This window comes from Bombina bombina, chromosome 5, assembly GCF_027579735.1.
Source record: "Bombina bombina isolate aBomBom1 chromosome 5, aBomBom1.pri, whole genome shotgun sequence".
In the NCBI taxonomy this organism is placed as follows: Eukaryota; Metazoa; Chordata; class Amphibia; order Anura; family Bombinatoridae; genus Bombina; species Bombina bombina.
In genome coordinates this window covers 1,105,575,582-1,105,600,854 of record NC_069503.1, presented here as the reverse complement: position 1 = coordinate 1,105,600,854, position 25,273 = coordinate 1,105,575,582, and the positions used below count along the sequence as shown (strand labels likewise).

The 25,273-nt window shown below is 39.6% G+C and overlaps 1 protein-coding gene across 10 annotated transcripts in view; it reads left to right on the top strand.

Moving 5' to 3' along the window:
- The window catches only part of PTK2 (protein tyrosine kinase 2), a 773,150-nt gene that overhangs the window by 683,567 nt on the left and 64,310 nt on the right, over positions 1 to 25,273 (top strand). For 9 of the 10 annotated variants that reach the window (XM_053715391.1, XM_053715387.1, XM_053715388.1 and 6 more), the window contains 3 exons: positions 1,590 to 1,727; positions 9,207 to 9,338; positions 20,403 to 20,465. In XM_053715391.1, the coding sequence (XP_053571366.1) occupies positions 1,590 to 1,727; positions 9,207 to 9,338; positions 20,403 to 20,465 (333 nt within the window). The remainder of the gene's footprint in view (positions 1 to 1,589; positions 1,728 to 9,206; positions 9,339 to 20,402; positions 20,466 to 25,273) is intronic. The other variant, XM_053715386.1, reaches the window with a different exon arrangement.

The following is a 25,273-nucleotide window of genomic DNA, read 5'->3' as shown; positions in this document are numbered from 1 at the left end:
ATGTTTCCTTGGCATTTGCAATTTTTGGCCAAGTGATTATAATGTGTGCACACATTCGAAGATGTACGAATTAAGCTATTTACCTATCTCACATTTAAACTAAATATGGAGAGAAAAAAGTTACTCACTCATACACAAATACTCATAAATATACACACACTCATACATATTCGAACACACACTCCCAACGCACGCATACTCAGATATACACACTTACTCATAAATATACACACACTCATACTTATTCGCACACACTCACAACGCACACATACTCCGATATACACACACAAATGCACACAGCCCAGGTGTTCTATGCCATTAATACAATTAATTTTATCTGCATTAATGTTCCTTTTATGCACAAGGTTGTTTGAAGAATTTAAGACATTTAACCAAACAAAAAGTACATTTGAAGAACAAGACGGTAAACTCCTATACCTTTCTGTGTAATAACTTTACTGCTGCTGTTTGGTTAGTAATTGTAGCTCAGCTTACCGTTGTATCACAGACGACTCCTGCTCTCCTGTATCTCTGCACACAGTACATTTTTAAATCTTGTGGGGACCCTCAAAAAAACTTGACCCCCCAGCTTAAGAAGCACAGGTTTAAACCATGCAAGTATTTACAGGGGTTACAGTGCACTGTAAAGCTGCTTATGTCCAGTGCAGGGATGTGTGACTTTATCTGATTGTGATCCAACCTATCCCGGCTTATTTTTAATAAACAGAGAAGCCCTTGACAGATTTCTTACTACTTTTCTTTAAGGGTCACGTGTATATTGTTTGGTCGGTGTACATTTGTACTTGTGCACTTGTAAAAACATAAGCAGAATAATTAACTTGTGTGTATATAATAATTAGATTTATAGATATCATCTTCAGCCCATAGTAGAGTTGCCACCCAGCCGGTATTTTAATGACAAAGCCGGTATTTTTATGGTTCAGGTCAATATAGATAGAAAGAATAGAAGTATAGAAATAAAAGTCCTGACATGCTGAAAATTTTTCTATGTGTGTTGGGATTTATAAACACATAATCCTTTAAAATCAGTCCAAGCAGCTTTACTTTGTGAGTTAATTTTTATGCAACTTTAATGCAAATGAGCATGTACAGTTTTTTTTTCCTTTCTAAAAAGGTGACTAGTAAACAAAAATATATTTGTTCTGTTATTTGAAAGGGTTATGCCCTTGACTTACACTCGGAAATGCAGCAAATAGCGAATAAAAAAAATGAGAGGTGATGAAACGGATATGATAAGCTGGATTGCTTTGAAGAAGTGTGCCCTTTAACCGCAGGTTCAAATTAGGCAGCTGCTTCCCCTGATACGTTTTGATTGCTGCGTTTGCTAAGGAACCAAAACTTAGAGGTTTCTAAATAACAGAAGAGAGGGAAGCTCTGTACTTAGTATGTCCGTAGGTAGCACAACGTCTATAATTATTATTTCTGATAGATTTTCTAACTCAGCCAGCACCTCTTGTGGAGTCAATTCAAGAAGCCATATTTGTACCAAACTGTATAGTTATTTTGTTGTGTTCATCTAACAATTAAAATCAGCTTATTCTAAGACACTGTATTCTCTGTCGCTCTAGGTGTCTGGTTATTCTGTTTCTCATGGAATTCCATCTATGCCAGGAAACATTTATCCAGGTCAAGCATCAGTCTTAGACCATCTCGATTCCTGGAACCATCGATCACCTGATGTAACTGTGTGGCAGCCTAATATGGAGGTAGTGTGTAGTTAAAGCCCAAAATGAATATATGTGTGTGTATATATATATATATATATATGTGTTATATGTAATGTTTACCAATTAACTCTCGGGGTACTGCCATTATGGTCAACATACACGTCATCTTCCTTCCAAAGTCATAAGAAGGACTATTGCTTATGTTCCACTAGAAAAAAATGACACTGTTAAACACTAATAAACATATTATTTATTTCCTAAGATATGGTGAGTCCACGGCTTGAGTAATTACTGTTGAGGCAAAGAGCACCACAGTTAAACCGCTAAGTATCACTCCCTTACCCACAACCCCCAGTCATTCTCTTTGCCTTCAGTGTATGGAGGAGGTGAAGTTTAGCTGTCTGAAGAAAAATTTTGATTTAATATACAAGCAAGTTTTGAGGTATAGCCGTATTCCACGTCATTCCTTGCAGTCGGGTAGTGGTGGCTTTAAAGCAGTTAGGAACTTGTAAAGAGGTACTTACTGCTTTTCCTAACAATTGCTGCCCAAGTTTAGAAAGCCAGAGTTGACTACTCTGTTCTTTCATTTTCAAGGTCTCTGTGAAGAACTGTCTTTTCTCTTTTCTCATACCTTGTAACTGTCTACATGCCGGACAGCGGAGCAGGTAAGTGCTTTTTCTTCCAGTTGGGGAGACCATGCACTTAACTAATTAAGACACTGCTTTTTTATTGGGATATAGATAATCCTGTTGTATGGGTTACACTGGGGCATGAAGCAGGCACTGTAGCATGTGTGAGACTAACATTTAAACTCTTTTTTAAAAGAAAGGGTAAAATGTTTTTATTAGGCTTTATTTTCTGACACATACTGTGTTTACTTGATAAAACAATTCAAGTTTAAACTGAAAGTAAGGCTGAATTTTCTATTTCCGCAGCTTATTAATTTCCCCTTTGCTTTAAAATAAAACAATGCAACATTTTAATCTGTCCGGTTTGAAAAAACGGTTATTACTGGTACTCCGTGTACCAGGAAGCTATTTTTAGTGCCTCTCTGTGTCGCAGCAGTAATTTGAGCTCGGCAGTTGTGGTCACATGACCGGCTTTACTTCATAAAGTTTCTGAGGAAAAAGTAGTTTTTCTCCATTTCTGGGTGGTCCAATCTTAATTGGTAGCGGTAAGGCACCTCAGTAATTGAGGTGTGGAGTTGCCTGAGGGGTATTTTAAAAGTTTATTTGATGTTTATTAAATGTTTTTTCTTAACTTTTCTCACATAATTTTAGCTGGGGATCGATCCTAATTTGGGATAAAATTTAAAGTGTATTTTTCCTTAGCTTATTTTAATTGAATATTAAAATCTTTTAAACTTATCTGTACAAGTTTATTTACTGTCTCACAACATGTCTGATATGGAGCAAGAGCCTGCTCTCATGAATTCATGCTTATTATGTTTAGATGCACAAATTGCAGCTCCTATGTAATTTTGTTCTTCATGTGTCAAGAAAACCTTGCAAAATAAAGGTATCATTTTTGAGCCTAATATCTCTCAGGATGATGCTGTTAAAATAATACCTTGGCTTTCTCCTGCTACGTCCCAAGCCTCAATGGCGTCACATGCAGTGTCCGGTGGTTCCTCTATAACTCCTAGTGGAGTTTATTTAAAAGCAGAAATTGCTGCCTAGGTATCTTCAGCGGTATCTGCCGCATTAGCTGCCATTCCCAGATTACAGGGAAAACACAAGAAGAAATCTAGAAATTCAGAAAGTAAAGTGCCTGTCCTCAGTTCTGATTCCCAAGTTGCCCTTTCACATAAGTCTGACTAGGAAGATACATCAGATTCGGACAGTATAATTCCTTCTTCTGAGACTGAGGTGGTATCCTTCAGATTTAAGCTTGAACACCTTTGTGTATTGTTACAGGAGGTTTAGCTACTTTAGATAACTCCGATACCACTGTCGTTGTCACTCCTAAGAAATCTAGTAAACTTAGTTTCTTTGATGAACCTTCCACTTTGGAGGTTTTTCCTGTGCCGGACCGTTCTAGGGAGATTATCTCACAGGAATGGGAGAAACCTTTTTCCCCGTCTCCCATTTTTAGGAAAATATTTCCTGTGGAGGACTCCATTAAAGACCCTTGGTATACTGTACCAAAAGTTGAAGGGGCCATTTCCACTCTGGCTAAGAGAATCACTATTCCTTTTGAGGATAGCTGATCTTTTAAGGATCCGATGGACAAGAAGCTGGAGACTTATTTTAAAAAAAAGATTTATGTTCATCAAGGTCTCTAATGGCAACCTGCGGTGTGTATTGCCACCGTGACTAATGCGGCATCTTATTGGTTCAATGCTTTGTCTCATTCTCTTCAAGTAGAGACATCCTTGGATGAAATTCAGGATAGGATTAAAGCTCTTAAATTGGCCAATTCCTTTATTGCAGATGCCATTTTACAGGTTGTTAGACTAGGAGCTAAAACTTCTAGTTTCAATGTCCTAGCCCGCAGGGCGTTATGGTTGAAATCCTGGTCTGCGGACGTTTCCTCTAAAGTCAAGCTTCTGGCAATTCCTTACAAGGGCAAAACCTTGTTTGGACCCGGCTTGGCAGAGATTATCTCTGATATTACGTGTGGAAAAGGGTCTTTTCTACCTCGATAAGAAGTATAGGCCTAAAGGACGTCAGAGTAATTTTTGTTCCTTTCATAACTTCAGAGGAAAGCTTTCCCCTTCTTCTTCCAAGCAGGAACAATCCAAGTCTTCTTGGAAAGCCAATCAGTCTTGGAACAAGGGGAAACAATCAAAGAAACCCGCAGCTGATTCCAAATCAGCATGAAGGGTTTGCCCCAATCCAGGATCGGATCAGGTGGGGGGCAGACTTTTGTCAGTTCTCTCAAACCTGGATACGAGATGTCCCAGATCCCTGGACTGTGGATATAGTATCCCAGGGTTACAAATTGTAATTCAAGACTTTTCCTCCCAGAGGCAGATTCCTTCTCTCAAGTTATCTGCAGACCAGATAAAGAGAGAGGCTTTCTTGAAATGTTTACAACATCTTTCATCCATTGGAGTGATAGTTCCATTGCAGGAACAGGGTTTCGTGTTCTACTCCAACCTATTTGTGGTTCCGAAAAAAAGAGGGAACTTTCCGTCCCATTCTAGACTTGAAGTGTCTAAACAAGTTTCTCAAAGTTCCATCCTCCAAGATGGAGACTTCCTTTAGTACAAGAAGGTCAGTTCATGACAACCCTAGACCTAAAGGATGCATATATTCATATTCCTATTCACAGGGACCCTCACAGATTCCTGAGATTTGCCTTTCTGGACAAACATTTCCAGTTCGAGGCCCTTCCATTTGGTCTAGCCACGGCTCCCAAAAAATTTTCAAAGGTTCTGGGGGTTCTTTTGGCAGTGATCCGTTCTCGTCGAATTGCTGTGGCACCCTACCGGGATGACATATTGGTTCAGGCGCCATCTTTTCAACAAGCAAAATCTCACACAGAGATATTGTTGTCTTTTCTTCGCTCCCATGGATGGAATGTGAATCTGGAAAAAAGCTCCCTTTCCCCTAATACAAGAGTGTAGTGTTCTTAGGGACCATAATAGATTCTTTATTGATGAAGATTTTTCTAACAGAGGTCAGGAAAAGCAAAATCATTTCCTCTTGCCTCTCTCTTCAGGCTACTGCTCATCCTTCAGTGGCTCAATGTATGGAGGGAATCCGTCTGATGATGGCTTCGATGGACATCATTCCTTTTGCTCAATTCCATTTGAGAGCTCTCCAGTTGTGCATGCTCAGATAATGGAATGGCGACCATGCGGATCTATCTCAGAGAATAGAGTTAGATCAGTCGTCAAGGGATTTTCTCCCGTGGTGGATTTCTCAGGAACATCTGTCTTAGGGCACATGCTTTCAGAGATCTTCCTGGGTGATCGTGACTACGGATGACAGCCTGCTGGGCTGGGGAGCAGTCTGGAACTCATTAAAAGCTCAAGGCCTTTGGACTCGGGAGGAGTCTGCTCTTCCCATCAGCATCTTGGAGTTGAAGGCGATTTACAATGCTCTATTGGCTTTGCCTAAGTTGTCCTCAGCCCAGTTTATCAGGTTCCAGTCAGACAACATAACCTCTGTGGCTTACATCAATCACCAGGGAGGAACTCAGAGTTCCTTGGCCATGAAGGAGGTTACTCGGATTCTTCAGTGGGCAGAGACCCACAATTGCTGTCTATCTGCCATCCACATTCCAGGTGTAGACAACTGGGAAGCAGATTTTCTGAGCAGAAAGACTTTTCATCCTGGGGAGTGGGAACTCCATCCGGAGGTGTTTTCCAGCTAAGTCCTCAAATGGGGGGTGCCAGAGTTAGATCTGATGGCGTCCCGTCAGAACATCAAGCTTCCAAGGTACTGTTCAAGGTCAAGAGATCCGCAGGCCGTTCTGATAGATGCTCTGGCGGTTCCTTGGGTTTTCAGGTTGGCATACCCGTTTCCTCTGTTTGCTCTCCTTCAACTAGTCATTGCTCGAATCAAACAGGAGAGGGCGTTGGTAATTCTAATAGCCCCTGCATGGCCTCGCGGGATCTGGTTTGCAGACCTAGTGGAGATGTCATTTCTCCCACCTTGGAGACTGTTTCTGAGGAAGGACCTCCTGATTCAGGGTCCCTTCCTTCATCCAAATCTCTGAAGCTGACTGCTTGGAGATTGAACGCTTAATTCTGTCTAAGTGTGGTTTTTCTGAGTCGGTTATTGAGACCATGATTCAGGCTTTATTGGTGTTAATCCAAGGGCTACTCTTGGAGTAGAATTAGAATTCCTAGACTTTTATATTTTCTTCAGGAAGGCCTGGAGAGAGGGGATTTCTGCTTTATCAGTTTTACTACATAAACGTTTAGCGGATGTGCCAGATGTGCAATCTTTTTGTCAGGCCTTGGTCAAAATCAGGCCTATCTTTAAGTCTGTTGCTCCTCCTTGGAGCCTTAACCTTGTTCTTAAAGTTTTACAGCTATTGCATTCCATAGACATTAAGTTGTTATCTTGGAAGGTTTTGTTTCTTGTTGCTATCTCTTCTGCTCGAAGAGTCTCGGAACTCTCAGCTCTGCAGTGTAATTCACCTTATCTTTTTTTCCATGCCGATAATGTGGTTCTTTGTACTAAGTTAGGTTTCCTTCCTAAGGTTGTTTCTAATAGAAATATAAATCAGGAAATTGTTGTTCCCTCTCTGTGTCCTAATCCTTCTTCTTCCAAAGAACGTTTGTTACACAATTTGGATTTTGTTCATGCTCTTAAATTATTATACAGACGACTAAAGATTTTCGCCGGTTCTCTGCCCTCTTTGTCTGTTTCTCTGGTAAATGTAAAGGTCAGAAAGCTACTGCTACTACTCTTTCTTTTTGGTTACAAAGTATAATTCGTTTGGCTTATGAGACTGCTGGACAGCAGCCTCCTGAGAGAATTATGGCTCATTCCACAAGAGCTGTTTCCTCTTCTTGGGCTTTCAAAAATGAAGCTTCTGTGGAACAAATTTGCAAGGCTGCAACTTGGTCTTCTTTATATACTTTTTTCAAATTTTCCAAATTTGATATTTTACAAATTTGATACTTTTGCCTTGTTTGAGGCTTCTTTTGGGAGAAAGGTTCTTCAAGCCTTTTGTTTAGGACTGCCTGTCTTGTCTCTCCCTATTTATCTGTGTCCTCTAGCTTGGGTATTGGTTCCCAACAGTAATGACTCAAGCCGTGGACTCACCATATCTTAAAATAGAAAAACTAAATGTATGCTTACCTGATAAATGTATTTATTTTGGGATATGGTGAGTCCACGGCCCTATCCTTTATTTTAAGACAGTTGTTCTTTTGACTATAACCTCAGGCACCTCTACACCTTGTGTTACTCCTTTTTCTCCATTTCCCTTCGGTTGAATGACTCAGGGTTGTGGATAAGGGAGTGATACTTAGCAGTTTAACTGTGGTGCTCTTTGTCTCCTCCTGCTGGGCATGAGTGATATTCCCAACAGTAATTACTCAAGCCGTGGACTCACCATATCCGGAAAGAAAGAAATTTATCAGGTAAGCATACATTTTGTTTTTTTATACAACTTGTTTACAGTGCAGTTCTTGCCAGTATATTAATCTGCATATGTAAAAATACTTAAAGGAACATGAAACCCAAACATTTTCTTTCATGATTTAGGTAGAACATACAATTTTAAACAACTTTCCAGTTTACTCCTATTATCAAATTTGCTTAATTATCTTGGTATAATTTGTTGAAGGAGCTGCTTACTGGTTTCTAACTGACAACATAGGTGAGCCAATGTCAATAGGTATATATATGCAGCCACCAATCAGCAGCTAGAACCTAGGTTCTTTGCTGCTCTTGAGCTTAACTAGATAAACATTTTATCAAAGGATAACAAGAGAAGGGAGCAAATTAAATAATTGAAGTAAATTGGAAAGTTGTTTAAAATTGTTCTGTCTGAATGAAGGTCTAATTATGACTTTACTGTCCCTTTAAATACCCCTTTTAAATGAAACATTCTAATGTAAAACTAACATGTTTAATTTATTAGTAATTATTGTTTTGTTGATCATAGCTGTGGCCTAGGTATTGCTCTTGTAAACAGCAATACAAACTAGGCCTGTGTGTTTTAACTCCTGCAAAGACAATAAGGAGTTGAATAGGCTTTCCAGTGACAGGTTTGTCCAGGAATTGACAAATATGTATCTGAAACTGAGTTATGTATCTAAAATTGTGTACCAAGATAAAATATTAAGGAGACAACTAAATATTGTTGTGTGTTCTCCTGTATGGCAGACACACATTATCACACCTAGACATGCCATTTCTAACCGATCTATAGAGTATCCTAACTAAATATTGTTTTGTGTTCTCCTGTATGGCAGACACACATTATCACACCTAGACATGCCATTTCTAACAGATCTATAGAGTATTTAAATATTACATTCAACATTAAACTTTAATGGGAATCATAGTGTAAGGATTATGGTTCAGTTTTAGGTCTGAGACAGAGAAAACTAGTGAACAGATGCCCCACCTGAAAACAGAAGGGTTAAATGGTTGTTTGGGTCTCCCCAGCCATTTTTAACTTATGAAAAGAAACATTTTACTTTCAGGATTCAGATAGAGCATGCAATTTCAAACTATTTCATTTACATCTGTTATTTAATTTGGTTTGTTCTCTTCGTATCTTTTGTTAAAAAGCAGCAAAGCACTACTGGAAGCTAACTGTTGATTGGTGGCTGCACAAATATGCCTCTTGTCATTGGCTCACCTGATGTGTTGAGCTATCCCCCACTAGTGCATTGCTGCTCCTTCAACAAAGTATATAAGGTATGCAACATAAATATAATAAAAGAAAAAAAATGGGTTTTGTGTCCCTTTAATGTTTAATGCTCAGTATTTTAAGCATTACGGTTACACAGGCAACACTTGAAATGATCTCCATACCTATATTGACTAATGTAATATGTTATTGCTATATATACGTGCTCATTTACACCTCTCCTCTCTACAGGATTCTGGTCCCTTAGACATGCGGGGTATGAGTCAGGTTTTACCAACACATATAATGGAAGAACGGTTAATTAGGCAGCAGCAAGAGATGGAGGAGGATCAACGATGGCTGGAAAAAGAAGAAAGATTTCTGGTGATTTTTTTTTTTTTATATCCATTAATAAATTAATTTCTGTTGCATCATTTTGTATTTATACATTTAAAGGGACATTAAACCCAATTTTTTTTCTTTCATGATTCAGATAGAGCATGTCATTTTAAGCAACTTTCTAATTTACTCCTATTATTACTTTTTTTCGTTCTCATGCTATCTTTATTTGAAAACGAAGGCACCTAAGCTAAGAAGCCTGGCAATTTTTGGGTCAGACCCTGGACAGCAATTGTTTATTGGTGCTGTCCAATCAGCAAGCACAACCCAGGTTATGAACCAAAAATTGTCTGGCTTCAAAACTTACATTCTTACTTTTCAAATAAAGATAGCAAGAGAATGAAGAAAAAATGATAATAGGAGTAAATTAGAAAGTTGCTTAAAATTGCATGCTCTATCTGAATCATGAAATAAAAAATTTGGGTTCAGTGTCCCTTTAACCCCTTAATGACAAGTGACGTACCAGGTGCGTCCTGCAAAAACTTGCAGTTAGTGACAATGGACGTACCTGGTACGTCACTTGTCTAAGAGAGTGCTGGAAGCGATCGCAATCGCTTCCAGCAGCTCTCAGGGTATTGCAGTGATGCCTCGATATTGAGGCATCCTGCAATACCCTTAGAAAGCATCCGATGCAGAGAGAGCCACTCTGTGGCCCTCTCTGCACCGGTAGCGATGCGGCCGGTTCGTTGGTGGGTGGGAGCGCAACTGGGAGGCGGGTGGGCGGCCCATCGCTACCCGGCATCCGGCTCCTGTTAGTGCAATGTGCACGCCGGGTGCCGGGAGCGTGCGGGGGCGCGCATGCGGGTGCGCGCGCACGCCCGCGATCACCTACCCACACTGACACCAATGAGTGGGAAGAGGGGGGGAAATATATATATATGAGGATCTGGGAGGGGGAGGGGGTTGGGGTATTGTGGGGGGCTGCTACACTACAGAAAAAAATAAATTAGTAATAAAAAATAATTAAAAACACTTTTTTGGGGGGCAAATTGGGTACTGGCAGACAGCTGCCAGTACCCAAGATGGCGGCAATTAGGTAGGGGAGAGGGTTAGATTGCTGGGGGGGGGATCATGGAGGTTGGGGCTAAGGCAGGAGTCCATCACAGCTAAAACATTTTATTTTTTTTTATTAAAAAAAATAAAAACTCCTTTTATTTAGTACTGGCAGACTTTCTGCCAGTACTTAAGATGGCGGGGACAATTGTGGGGTGGGGGAGGGAAGAGAACTGTTTGGGAGGGATCAGGGGGTGGGATGTGTCAGGTGGGAGGCTGATCTCTACCCTAAAGCTAAAATTAACCCTGCAAGCTCCCTACAAGCTACCTAATTTAACCCCTTAACTGCTGGGCATAATTTACGTGTGGTGCGCAGCAGCATTTAGCGGCCTTCTACTTACCAAAAAGCAACCACAAAGCCATATAAGTCTGCTATTTCTGAACAAAGGGGATCCCAAAGAAGCATTTACAACCATTTGTGCCTTAATTGCAGAAGCTGTTTGTAAATAATTTCAGTGGGAAACCTAAAGTTTGTGACAAAATTTGTGAAAAAGTGAACTTTTTTTTTATTTGATGACATTTGGCGGTGAAATGGTGGCATGAAATATACCAAAATGGGCCTAGATCAATACTTTGGGTTGTCTTCTAAAAAAAAATATATACATGTCAAGGGATATTCAGGTATTCCTGACAGATATCAGGGTTCCAATGTAACTAGCGCTAATTTTGAAAAAAAGTTGTTTGGAAATAGCAAAGTGCTACTTGTATTTATGGCCCTATAACTTGCAAAAAAAGTAAAGAACATGTGAACATTGGGTATTTCTAAACTCAGGACAAAATTTAGAAACTATTTAGCATAGGTGTTTTTTGGTGATTGTAGATGTGTAACAGATTTTGGGGGTCAAAGTTAGAAAAAGTGTGTTTTTTTCAATTTTTTCCTCATATTTTATATTTTTTTTTATAGGAAATTATAAGATATGATGAAAATAATGGTATCCTTAGAAAGTCCATTTAATGGCGAGAAAAACGGTATATAATATGTATGGGTACAGTAAATGAGTAAGAGGAAAATTACAGCTAAACACAAACACTGCAGAAATGTAAAAATAGCCATTGTCATTAAGGGTAAGAAAATTGAAAAATGGTCCGGTCATTAAGGGGTTAAGGTTGCTGCAGTACTGCCCCTGCAAAATGCTACTTGCTTAATTGCTTAGATCACTGTGTGTGTACTGCTAATTTACACGCCACAAAGGAGACCAGATACACAAATTCAAGGATTGTGTACTCAAGTCACATGACTTGCCTTGACTTTGAAATTTGATGACTTGCGTCTCGACAAAATCAAAGAGAACTTGAGATTCGACTTAGTCTTTAACAACGACTCGTGACTTGATTTGGAAAGACTTTATACCTTCTAAAACCAAAGAGTTGTGATCACTCTAGGCTGGTCCCTGGGGCTCGACAAATAAATATATATACCCACACACAATACCTGACTCCTTTTTTTTTTTAATAACACCCACCATATTTGTTATATTTTATTTTTACTCTCTCTCTCTCAAAGTCTAAAGTATGGCAGGACTGGGTTCGTCTGCATTCATGTTTTATGTTTCCTCTCACTTTTAAAGTGTGGTTAAGTATGGTAACAGCTATTTCTTCTGCATCTGGGATTACTCTCTGGTACGTTACCAAACAATTAGCTTAGATATCACAATACTCACTGACACACATTCTCTCTCACACACACATGCAAGGTGTGTAGCAGTCGTGTTATTTCTATAAAATGATTTTGTCTTTGTTGCTCTGCTACCAATAAAATACAGTTTTCCACTGCTTGTCCTTAACTTTCAAGCACATCTCTAGGCAAACAAATTGAACTGAGATAGATGGGTGCCCTTAGTGAAAATAGCTTATACCTAATCTCACATGAAATTGAACTGGGAAGTGATAAACTTGTTTTGAAAGCCTTCCTGATGTAAATAAGTATACATTTACTATAGTAATCAATACTCTGAAATTAAATTGGGTAAAGAGCATTAATGATTTGTTTAACACTTTAAGCTTAACGTTGAGGACTTTCAATTTGACTTCGACTTGCCTGTGTTGACTGGACTTGACTTGAGACTTGAATGTAAAGACTCGAGACTTACTTGTGACTTGTAAAATAATGACTCCCACCTCTGGTTTCTTGGCATGTATCCCCGGGCTTCTCTGGATAAAAAAAACCCTATAAATAACAGTTTAAACTGCTTTTAAAACTCTAATACTGTATTCATACTTATTGCAATGCATGTCTTAAAGGGAAATTAAACTGCAAATAAATGCTAGACATAGTGATGTATTCAAAGCAAAGATTAACCTTAGAATAATATGTAGATGTATTTATTCTAAAGATACGACGAGTCCACGGATTCATCCTTACTTGTGCAATATTATCCTCCTGCTAACAGGAAGTGGCAAAGAGCACCACAGCCGAGCTGTATATATAGCTCCTCCCTTCTCTCCACCCCCAGTCATTCTCTTTGCCTATACTAGTAATTGGAAGAGGTAAAGTGAAAGAGGTGTTAAAATGATAGTTTTTAGTTTCTTCAATCAAGAATTTTTTATTTTAAATGGTACCGGTGAGTACTATTTTTCCTCAGGCAGCATATAGAAGAAGATTTCTGCCTGTAGGTTGATGATCTTAGCAGATGTCACTAAGATCCATATGAGTTCCCACAGAATGGCTGAGGAGTACTAGAGAAGCTTCAGTGTGGGGAACGTTTTTATGCTACAAGCATTGAGGTATGTTCAGTCATTTACTTCTGAAAAGACTGTGATATTTCAGAACAGGCTGACATAGTTCCCAAGAGGGAAGGGGTAAGCAGTAAACCTATAGACATAAGAAGGGGTATTACTGGAGACCTGTGTATTTAATTGTCATCGCATATGATGGGCGGGGCCTAATTTTCGCGCCTCAGGTGCGCAGTTGATTTTGAAGGCAGCAAACTTCAGCTTCGGTTGGGCCCAAACTAGAGAGATTGTCTACCGGAGTCATAGTGAGACGTTTGTCAGACCCCTGAGGGCAGGTAGGCGCCACAGCAGAGCTGTGGCAAGGTGCAGGGGGTTGTCTAAGTTTATTTTAATAACGTTTTTGGTGTGACGTTTTTTCATTTAGAGGGTTAATTTGTCCCAAACTTGTGGTGCAATATCAGACTACAATATAGGAAAGATGTATTCTAAATTTGAACGCTTAATAGCATTTTTAAGCGGATTTGGAAAAATTGTGCGCTTTTTTACTTCTTAAAGGCGCAGTACTTGTGTTTTCAAAATTAGTTTTTTTTCAATAAATAAAGTGTTTTCACGACTTTTGTGGTTATTACTAGCCTGTTCAACATGTCTGACATTGAGGAAAGTCAATGCTCTATGTGTTTAGAAGCCATTGTGGAACCCCCACTTACATTGTGTCCTTCTCGTACTGAAAGGGCCTTACACTGCAAAGAACATATTTTAGGTGATAAAAGTATGTCTAAGGATGATTCTCAGTCTGAAGAGAATCAGGTTATGCCATCCAATTCTCCCCAAGTGTCACAACCTTTAACGCCCACTCAAGCGACGCCAAGTACTTCTAGTGCGTCTAATTCTTTTACTCTGAAAGATATGGCTGCAGTTATGTCTACTACCATTACAGAGGTATTATCTAAACTGCCTGTTTTACAGGGTAAACGCAGTAGGTCAGGTATTACGGTACATACTGAACCCTCTGATGCTTTATTGGCCATTTCCGATGTACCCTCACAGTGCTCTGATTTGCGGGTCGGGGAATTGCTGTCTGAGGGAGAACTTTCAGAATCAGGAAATGTGTTGCCTCAGACAGATTCGGACATGATGTCCTTTAAATTTAGGCTTGAACACCTCCGCCTTTTACTCCGGGAGGTTTTAGCGACTCTGGATGATTGTGACCCTATTGTGATACCACCAGAGAAATTGTTTAAGATCGACAAATATCTAGAGGTGCCTACTTACACTGATGTTTTTCCAGTCCCTAAAAGAATTTCGGACATTGTTACAAAGGAATGGGATAGACCAGGTATTCCGTTCTCTCCCCCTCATAATTTTAAGAAAATGTTTCCCATATCTGACACCATTCGGGATTCTTGGCAAACGGTCCCTAAGGTGGAGGGAGCTATTTCTACCCTGGCTAAGCGTACAACTATACCTATTGAGGACAGTTGTGCTTTCAAAGATCCTATGGATAAAAAGTTAGAGGGTCGTCTAAAGAAATTGTTTATTCATCAGGGGTTTCTTTTACAACCTATAGCTTGCATTGTTCCAGTTACTACTGCAGCAGCTTTTTGGTTTGATGCTCTAGAAGAGTCTCTTAAGGTTGAGCCTCCATTAGATGACATTTTGGATAGAATTAAGGCTCTCAAGCTAGCTAATTCTTTTATTACTGATGCCGCTTTTCAAATAGCTAAATTAGCGGCGAAAAATGCAGGTTTTGCCATTTTAGCGCGTAGAGTGTTATGGCTCAGATCTTGGTCTGCTGATGTGTCATCAAAATCTAAGCTTTTAGCTATTCCTTTTAAAGGTAAGATCCTATTCGGGCCTAAATTGAAGGAAATCATTTCTGACATTACTGGAGGTAAAGGTCATTCCCTGCCTCAGGATAAGGCTCTGAAGATGAGGGGTAAACAAAATAATTTTCGTTACTTTCGAAACTTTAAAGGTAGACCCTCTGCTTCCTCTTCCGCCACAAAGCAGGATGGGAATTTTGCTCAATCCAAGTCAGTCTGGAGACCTAACCAGGCCTGGAACAAAGGTAAACAAGCCAAGAAGCCCACTGTTGCTACCAAGACAGCATGAAGGGGCAGCCCCCGATCCGGGATCGGATTTAGTAGGGGGCAGACTTTCTATCTTTGCTCAGGCTTCGGCAAGAGATGTTCAGGATCCCTGGGCATTGGAAATTGTGACCCAGGGGTATCAGCTGGAATTCAAGGAATTTCTCCCAAGAGGGAGATTTCATCTTTCACGTTTGTCTGTAGACCAGACAAAAAGAGAGGCGTTCTTACGCTGTGTAAAAGACCTCTATACCATGGGAGTAATTTGCCCAGTTCCAAAACTAGAACAGGGACAAGGGTTTTACTCAAATCTGTTCATGCTTCCCAAAAAAGAGGGAACTTTCAGACCAATTTTAGATCTCAAATGCCTCAGAGTCCCATCATTCAAGATGGAGACTATACAAACAATTTTGCCAATGATCCAGGAGGGTCAATATGACTACCGTGGACTTGAAGGATGCATACCTTCATATTCCTATTCACAAAGATCATCATCAGTTCCTAAGGTTTGCCTTCAAACATTTTCAGTTTGTGGCTCTTCGCTTCGGGTTGGCCACAGCACCCAGGATCTTCACGAAGGTTCTAGGGTCCCTTCTGGCAGTTCTCAGGCCGCGGGACAGAGCAGTGGCGCCCTATCTGGACGATATTTGGATCCAGGCGTCAACTTATCATCTGACCAAATCTCACACGTACATCGTGTTGGCTTTTCTAAGAACTCACGGTTGGAAAGTGAATATAGAAAAGAGTTCACTAGTTCTACTAACAAGAGTTCCATTCTTGGGAACTCAGATAGACTCGGTAGACATGAAAATATTTCTGACGGCGGTCAGAAAGTCAAAGATTCTAAATACTTGCCGAGCCCTTCAGTCCATTCCTCGGCCATCAGTGGCTCAATGTATGGAGGTCATTGGATTAATAGTAGCAGCAATGGACATTGTTCCGCTTTCATCTCAGACCACTGCAGCTGTGCATGCTCAGACAGTGGAATGGGGATTATGCGAATTTATCTCCTCAGATAAATTTGGATCAAGAGACCAGAGACTCCCTTCTTTGGTGGTTGTCACAGGATCATCTGTATCAGGGAATGTGCTTCCGCAGGCCAGCATGGTTATAGTGACGACGGACGCCAGCCTCTTGGGCTGGGGTGCAGTCTGGAATTCCCTGAAGGCTCAGGGTGTTTGGACTCAGGAGGAGTCTCTACTACCAATCAATATTCTGGAACTGAGAGCAATATTCAACACGCTTCAGGCGTGGCCTCAGTTGGCTTTGGCCAAATTCATAAGATTCCAGTTGGACAATATCAGGACTGTAGCATATATCAATCATCAAGGGGGAACAAGGAGTTCTCTAGCGATGCTAGAGGTTTCAAAGATAATCCGATGGGCGGAGGCTCACTCTTGCCAACTATTGGCAATCTATATCCCAGGAGTAGAGAACTGGGAAGCGGATTTTCGGAGTCGTCAGACTTTTCATCCGGGGGAGTGGGAACTCCATCCGGAGGTGTTCGCATCATTGATCCGTCAATGGGGCACGCAGGAATTGGATCTGATGGCATCTCGTCAGAATGCCAAACTTCCTTGTTACGGGTCCAGGTCAAGGGATCCCCAAGCTGTACTGATAGATGCTCTAGCAGTACCTTGTCTTTCAACCTGGCTTATGTGTTTCCTCCATTTCCTCTCCTACCTCATCTGATTGCAAGAATCAAACAGGAGAGAGCTTCAGTAATCCTGATAGCGCCTGCGTGGCCACGAAGGACTTGGTATGCAGATCTAGTGGACATGTCATCTCTGCCACCGTGGAAACTGCCATTGAGACAGGACCTTCTCATTTAAGATCCGTTCCAACATCCCAATCTAAATTCTCTGCAGCTGACTGCTTGGAGATTGAGCGCTTAGTCTTATCTAAGCGGGGATTCTCTGACTCGGTCATTGATACTTTGATTCAGGCTCACAAGCCTGTCACGAGAAAGATTTACCATAAGATATGGCGTAAATATCTTTGTTGGTGCGAATCCAAGGGCTACTCGTGGAGTATGGTTAAGATTCCTAGGATTTTGTCCTTTCTCCAAGAAGGATTGGAGAAGGGATTATCAGCTAGTTCCTTAAAGGGACAAATTTCTGCTTTGTCAATTTTACTACACAAGCGTCTGGCAGATGTCCCAGATGTTCAGTCTTTTTGTCAGGCTTTAATCAGAATCAAGCCTGTGTTTAAACCTATTGCTCCACCATGGAGTTTGAATTTAGTTCTCAATGTTCTTCAAGGGGTTTCGTTTGAACCCATTATTAAACTATTATCTTGGAAAGTTTTGTTTTTAGTTGCTATCTCTTCGGCTCGAAGAGTTTCTTAGCTTTCTGCGTTGCAATGTGATTCGCCTTATCTTATATTCCATTCTGATAAGGTGGTTTTGCGTACTAAACCTGTATTTCTTCCTAAGGTTGTTTCTAATAAGAATATTAATCAGGAAATTGTTGTTCCTTCCTTGTGTCCTAATCCTTCTTCTAAGAAGGAGCGTCTGTTACGTAACTTGGACGTGGTTCGAGCTTTGAAGTTTTACTTACAAGCGACCAAGGATTTCCGTCAAACATCTTCTCTATTCATTGTTTATTCTGGAAGACGTAGGGGTCAAAAAGCTACGGCTACCTCTCTTTCTTTTTGGCTGAAAAGCATCATCCACCTGGCATACGAGACTGCTGGACAGCAGCCCCCTGAAAAGGTTACGGCTCATTCTACTAGAGCTGTGGCTTCCACATGGGCTTTTAAAAACGATGCTTCTGTTGAACAGATTTGTAAGGCTGCGACTTGGTCCTCCCTTCATACTTTTTCCAAATTTTCCAAATTTGATACTTTTGCTTCTTCTGAGGCTATTTTTGGGAGAAAAGTTCTTCAAGCAGTGGTGCCTTCCGTTTAGGTATCTGTCTTGTCCCTCCCGTTCATCTGTGTCCTGTTGCTTTGGTATTGTATCCCACAACTAAGGATGAATCCGTGGACTCATCGTATCTTGTAGAAGAAAAGGAAATTTATGCTTACCTGATAAATTGATTTCTTCTACGATACGATGAGTCCACGGCCCTCCCTGTCATTTTCAGACAGATTATATTTTTTTCAAAACTTCAGTCACCTCTGCACCTTTTAGCTTTTTTTTTCTCTTCCTATACCTTCGGTCGAATGACTCAGGGTGGAGAGAAGGGAGGAGCTATATATACAGCTCGGCTGTGGTGCTTTTTGCCACTTCCTGTTAGCAGGAGGATAATATCCTACAAGTAAGGATGAATCTGGGGACTCGTCGTAACGTAGAAGAAATCAATTTATCAGGTAAGCATAAATTTCCTTTTTTTTTTTACAATTATGTTGTTTAAACATTGAAGATATAAAATAAGTGTAAAGGATTAATCTCTATAAAGTAATAGATGCTGCTGTGTTTAAACTTAAGTTTCCCCCTTATCTATTACTGAGGACGGTTAGGGACATATATAAATCAGATAATTAAAAAAAAAAGTGCAATCGAGGTGGTGTAGAAACCCTGTTAGATAATTAACTATCCTATGTTCCACATATCCTTGTCCATTACTTTATAGAAACTCAGTGGCACTTAAAAAAACAACCATTTTCAGTTACAAGAAAGGGGGACAAAGTAAATAAAGTATACTGCAACGATTTGTTAAGTACACATTTAAACATTTTATATTACAACCTCATACTGTTTGACTTTGATAGTTTTGACTCCATATTCCTTTAACTTTTCATGGGGAAATTCATTTTGTGTTTGATAATTTGATGTTTCTATAAAGTGTAACTGGAACATAGAATATTTTAAAAGGGAGACATTTTCCATTGTGAAAGTGCAGCAATCAAAGGACATGAAACACTGCATAATGTAGCAGGGGTTGTTCATTCCTATACATCTTTTCAACTAATGTAATGATACAAGTACAGTTTAACAAACTTAGAAATTACTGTGGCCTAAATGTTTTTGTTAGGCGCCGCCAATGTGCGCCAAAGTGTGACGCGCTACATTGCTTTATTGGTTTGGTCGTCTAACGCCAGCCGCCTCTTTTTGTTTCCTTTTCAACTTTTCCAGAACCGCAGACGTTAATTCAGTTGGGTCTCAATTAAAGGCACAGTCAACTCCAAAATTGTTATTGTTTAAAAATAGTCCCTTTATTACCCATTCCCCAGTTTTGCATAACCAGCACTGTTATATTAATACACTTCTTACCTCTGTGATTACCTTGTATTTAAGCCTCTCCTGACAGCCCCCTGATCACATGACTTTGTATTTATTATCTATTAACTTGCATTTACTAGATTTGTATTGTCCCGTTAATGTCCTGTTCTTAATGAGACATTCTAGGGTAAATATAAAATGCTTTATTTTGTTAAAACATGTTTTAACAAAATTGTGTGAAATAAACAAGTATATGTTAAACCCCTGTGATTGTTTTAAATACATAAACAAAATTGTGCAGCTGTACTTCTCCAGATGTGGATGCAGTTGGTTAGCAAATGAGAACCAGGCATACATGCGTATGCTCCACTCACTGAACATATCCTCCTATGGAGCAGAATGGTGGGTGTGGCAGCTGTGTATAAAGGAAATTGTATAAAGATAAAATGTTCTCACAAATAAAAAATATCCCTTTCTATTTATTTACCTCTGTAAAATATAAATATTTGTTATTGATGAGCATATTAACTGCACAAACTTCTAGTTATGGTGAAATATTATTTATGTTCCATGTACACAGCCAAGTAATTCTTCATGTCCTCCATTTCTTCCTGAATAATAAAAAAAAAAGAGGGGAAAAAAAATAGCTTGCAATGTTAAAAAAGATGCAGTAATTGGCCAAACTTCCATTCTTGGTGTTGCAGCCAAGCCGAGAACATATAAGCCTTCCTCTGACAGGAAACAGGAATTAATGCAGAGTTTGTTTTCAAGAAGCAACCTTCAGCCTGCTTGCTGCACTCAGGGATCCGTAAGCAGAATGCAGGTTTTCAAATGTTGCGTTGGTAGAATGGTACGATTACTTTCTTTTGAAAACTTTGCGTGAGAGAGAAAAATGCACTAAGAGATTAGAAGCTGTTCTGTTATAAAGGATTATGCAACACGGACACAGTCTTGTTCTCTTTATGGAGTGCTTTGTTAAGGAGTATGTTGTTGGGTTTTATTTTTTGCTTCTTTTTGCCAGTGCAAGAGTATTATTTTTCTGCTCTATATTAAAAGATATTTTTGTTTCAGAAGCCAGATGTCCGGCTCTCCAGGAGCAGTGTGGACCATGTGGATGGGAGTGGTCAGTGCCCGGTGAGTGTTTATGTAACAGCTACAGACGTGCAGTTTGTATACATTGTTCACGGGGATGTCAAACTGTAGTGTGTCCGTATTCAGATAGTGTTCTGGTACAAAGTGTGTAGTATAAAACTTGTTTTTTTCTTTGCTGCACCTAAAAAACACACACACACTCATGTTTGCTCCAAAATTAGCAGCCTTAATACATGAAGTGTATAAATAGTACCAGTGCCACTGCAGAGAACCCTACATGCAAAACACAAGATTATCTTTTTTACCAGAGCTCTCTTGAGCGGAGGGGACTGTTTTACTTTTAACACCCCCATACTAACTATGAGAGGGTTTGCAAGCTATCGCTTAGATATAGTGAAGCTGTCTTCAAGACAACACTTTTTTATTATTTCCCTGCTGCATCAGCTATTGAAGAACTCCACAAAGCAAGAAAATACATCTGACCTATGACAAAATGTTAGTGGTCCATCCTAGAAAAGAGCACATTGCACCTGACAACATCGGGTTACATATTATTATAGTTTATTTGTAAATCGCTGTCATACGACACATTTCTTTATGCCTATCAAGTCATCTTGCAAAACTAATGTATGCGTATAAATGTCTGATATGTCTGAAGAATTTGTTTACGCTTTGTTGTATATGAATTGACTAAATATTTTATCAGTAAAAAAGAGGCACATTTTAAAATATTCTTTCTTATGATCTATTGGTATGATTTATTTCTGATGCACAGAAACTTCATAGATATCTGTAACTTAAATATGTTGAGACCATCCGTACAAAAGAGCCAGTGCATCCTGCACATTTTATAATCCTTACAAATATGAACAAGACTTGCTTTAACCCCCTCATCCTCACAAGCAAATGCCTTATTGCTAAACTATATTTGAGGTTTGTGGGTTATGTGAAATGCACCAGAAATGCACCAGCTCCTGCCTGTGCGTGATTGGATGTGCGCGTGCAGGGGGCTGTGTTGCACAAGAGCGTAAAATAGCGCTCTTGTGCAATTCTGAATTCCGGCAGCGGATTGCTTTCCACCAGAGGCATGCTGGGACGGACAGGGGTGAATATGTATGCCCCTGTCCGCCCTTGCTTGATAAATCAAGCCCAATATAGTAATACAATGCTCTAATGCATTCATGCATTTTATTATTGCTCAGATGCTTTGTTTGTAACCTCTGCAAAGCAGCAAAATGCATAGTGAGGCTGTTTTTCCTGCTTGGGATCATCAGTGCATTGCAGTTCCTGAATGGACTTTAACAATGTGTTTAACCCCTTTTGCATCATTTAAACATAGAGGGAAACATTTGTTCAATTATAAAATGTTTTGACGAATCAGAGAATTCTATTATTGCCTTATGTCCCATTAAAGGGACACTGAACCCAAATGTTTTCTTTCATGATTCAATAAAGATAGCAAGAGAACGAAGAAAAATTGATAATAGGAGTAAATTAGAAAGTTGCTTAAAATTGCATGCTTTATCTGAATAACAATTATTTTTTTTGGGGGTTCAGTGTCCCTTTAACCCCTTAATGACCACAGCACTTTTTCATTTTCTGTCCGTTTGGGACCATGGCTATTTTTACATTTTTGCGGTGTTTGTGTTTAGCTGTAATTTTCCTCTTACTCATTTACTGTACCCACACGTATTATATACCGTTTTTCTCGCCATTAAATGGACTTTCTAAAGATACCATTATTTTCATCATATCCTATTATTTACTATAAAAAAAATTATAATTTTTTTTTCGAACTTTGACCCCCAAAATCATCCACAACCACCAAAAAAACACCCATTTCTAAATTTTGTCCTGAGTTTAGAAATACCCAATGTTTACATGTTCTTTGCTTTTTTTGCAAGTTATAAGGCAATAAATACAAGTAGCACTTTGCTATTTCCAAACCACTTTTTTTTCAAAATTAGCGCTAGTTACATTTTAACACTGATATCTTTTAGGAATCCCTGAATATCCCTTGACATGTATATAATTTCTTCTGTTAAGTGTGATCAGTCCACGGGTCATCATTACTTGTGGGATATTAACTGCTCCCCTACAGGAAGTGCAAGAGGATTCACCCAGCAGAGTTGCTATATAGCTCCTCCCCTCTACGTCACCTCCAGTCATTCTCTTGCACCCAACGACTAGATAGGATGTGTGAGAGGACTATGGTGATATATTTAGTTTTTATATCTTCAATCAAAAGTTTGTTGTTTTATAATAGCACCGGAGTGTGTTATTCCTTCTCTGGTAGAATTTGAAGAAGAATCTACCTGAGTTTTTTTCTATGATTTTAGCCGGAGTAGTTAAGATCATATTGCTGTTTCTCGGCCATCTGAGGAGAGGCAAACTTCAGATCAGGGGACAGCAGGCAGATTAATCTGCAAAGAGGTATGTAGCAGCTTATTATTTTCTGACATGGAATTGATGAGAAAATCCTGCCATACCGTTATAATGTAAACCCAGCCTTGAATGAAGTAGATGTAGCTGATATCAGGCTGTCATGTATGTATATTTTATACTTCTCTGGTTTTTAGACTGTATACATAGACTTAACCTAATTTGCAGGGACTTGCAATAGGTTTTAAATGACAATTAATTATTGAGGTAAAACGTTTTTTTGCTGGCATGTAAAAACGTTTTTTTCTCTGAGGTACTGGGTGAAAAAATGTTTTGGGCACTATTTTTCCACTTGGCAATAGTTTTGATTTAAATTAGAGCAGTTCACTGATCCCTCTCACTGTTATGTGTGTGGGGGAGGGGCCATTTTGGTGCTTTCACTATGCATCAGAAAAAACTCAGTCAGAGATTCATTTTCTTCCTGCATGATCCGGTTCATCTCTACAGAGTTCAGGGATCTCCAAAGCCTTTTTTGAGGGAAGTAATCATTACAGCAGAGCTGTGCTGATTGTATTGACTGTGATAAAAAAAAAAAAAAAAACGTTTATTTGTGTATTTTTTTTCTGCTGCCTGGGTTAGTTATCATTTGCTGAGGGGAACAATCCTTTGCTAAAACTGTATATTCTGACAAAGATTGATGCTATAACTTAATTATTTTAACTGTTATAATATTTTTCTGTGCTTCTTAAAGGCACAATTCGTTTTCATATTATTTGTAAATTACTTTGTAAAGTATTTCCAAGTTGCTGTTTATTTGCTAGTGTGTTAAACATGTCTGATTCAGAGGAATATCTCTGTGCTATATGTGTTAATGCCAAAGTGGAGCCCAATAGAAATTTATGTACTAAATGTATTGATGCTATTTTAAAAAACAGTCAATCTGTACAAATTGAACATATTTCACCAAACAACGAGGGGAGAGTTATGCCGACTAACTCGCCTCACGTGTCAGTACCTGCATCTCCCGCTCAGGAGGTGCGTGATATTGTAGCGCCGAGTACATCTGGGCGGCCATTACAAATCACATTACAAGATATGGCTACTGTTATGACTGAAGTTTTGGCTAAACTACCAGAACTAAGAGGTAAACGTGATCACTCTGGGGTGAGAACAGAGTGCGCTGATAATGCAAGGGCCATGTCTGATACTGCGTCACAGTTTGCAGAACGTGAAGACGGAGAGCTTCATTCTGTGGGTGACGGTTCTGATCCAAATAAACTGGACTCAGACATTTCAAATTTTAAATTTAAGCTTGAGAACCTCCGTGTGTTACTAGGGGAGGTATTAGCGGCTCTGAATGATTGTAACACAGTTGCAATCCCAGAAAAAATGTGTAGGTTGGATAAATATTTTGCGGTACCGACGAGTACTGACGTTTTTCCTATACCTAAGAGACTTACTGACATTGTTACTAAGGAGTGGGATAGACCCGGTGTGCCATTCTCACCCCCTCCTATATTTAGAAAAATGTTTCCAATAGACGCCGCCACACGGGATTTATGGCAAATGGTCCCTAAGGTGGAGGGAGCAGTTTCTACTTTAGCTAAGCGTACCACTATCCCAGTGGAGGATAGCTGTGCTTTCTTCTGTTATGTGTGATCAGTCCACGGGTCATCATTACTTCTGGGATATAACTCCTCCCCAACAGGAAATGCAAGAGGATTCACCCAGCAGAGCTGCATATAGCTCCTCCCCTCTACGTCACTCCCAGTCATTCTCTTGCACCCAACGACTAGATAGGATGTGTGAGAGGACTATGGTGATTATACTTAGTTTTTATAACTTCAATCAAAAGTTTGTTATTTTACAATAGCACCGGAGCGTGTTATTGCCTCTCTGGCAGAGTTTGAAGAAGAATCTACCAGAGTTTTTACTATGATTTTAACCGGAGTAGTTAAGATCATATTGCTGTTTCTCGGCCATCTGAGGGAGGTAAAAGCTTCAGATCAGGGGACAGCGAGCAGATGAATCTGCATTGAGGTATGTAGCAGTTTTTATTTTCTGAATGGAATTGATGAGAAAATCCTGCCATACCGTTATAATGACATGTATGTATACTCTACACTTCAGTATTCTGGGGATGGTACTTCACTGGAATTACTCTGTAAAAAATACATTAGACCTTTTAATATGTATTTATTATGTTAAACGTTTTTGCTGGAATGTAGAATCGTTTGCATTTTCTGAGGTACTGAGTGAATAAATGTTTGGGCATTATTTTTCCACTTGGCAGTTGCTTGTTTTAATTGTGACAGTTTCGTTTCTCTCTCACTGCTGTGTGTGAGGGGGAGGGGCCGTTTTTGGCGCTCTTTGCTACGCATCAAAAATTTCCAGTCAGTTACTCTTGTATTTCCTGCATGATCCGGTTCATCTCTAACAGAACTCAGGGGTCTTCAAACTTCTTTGAA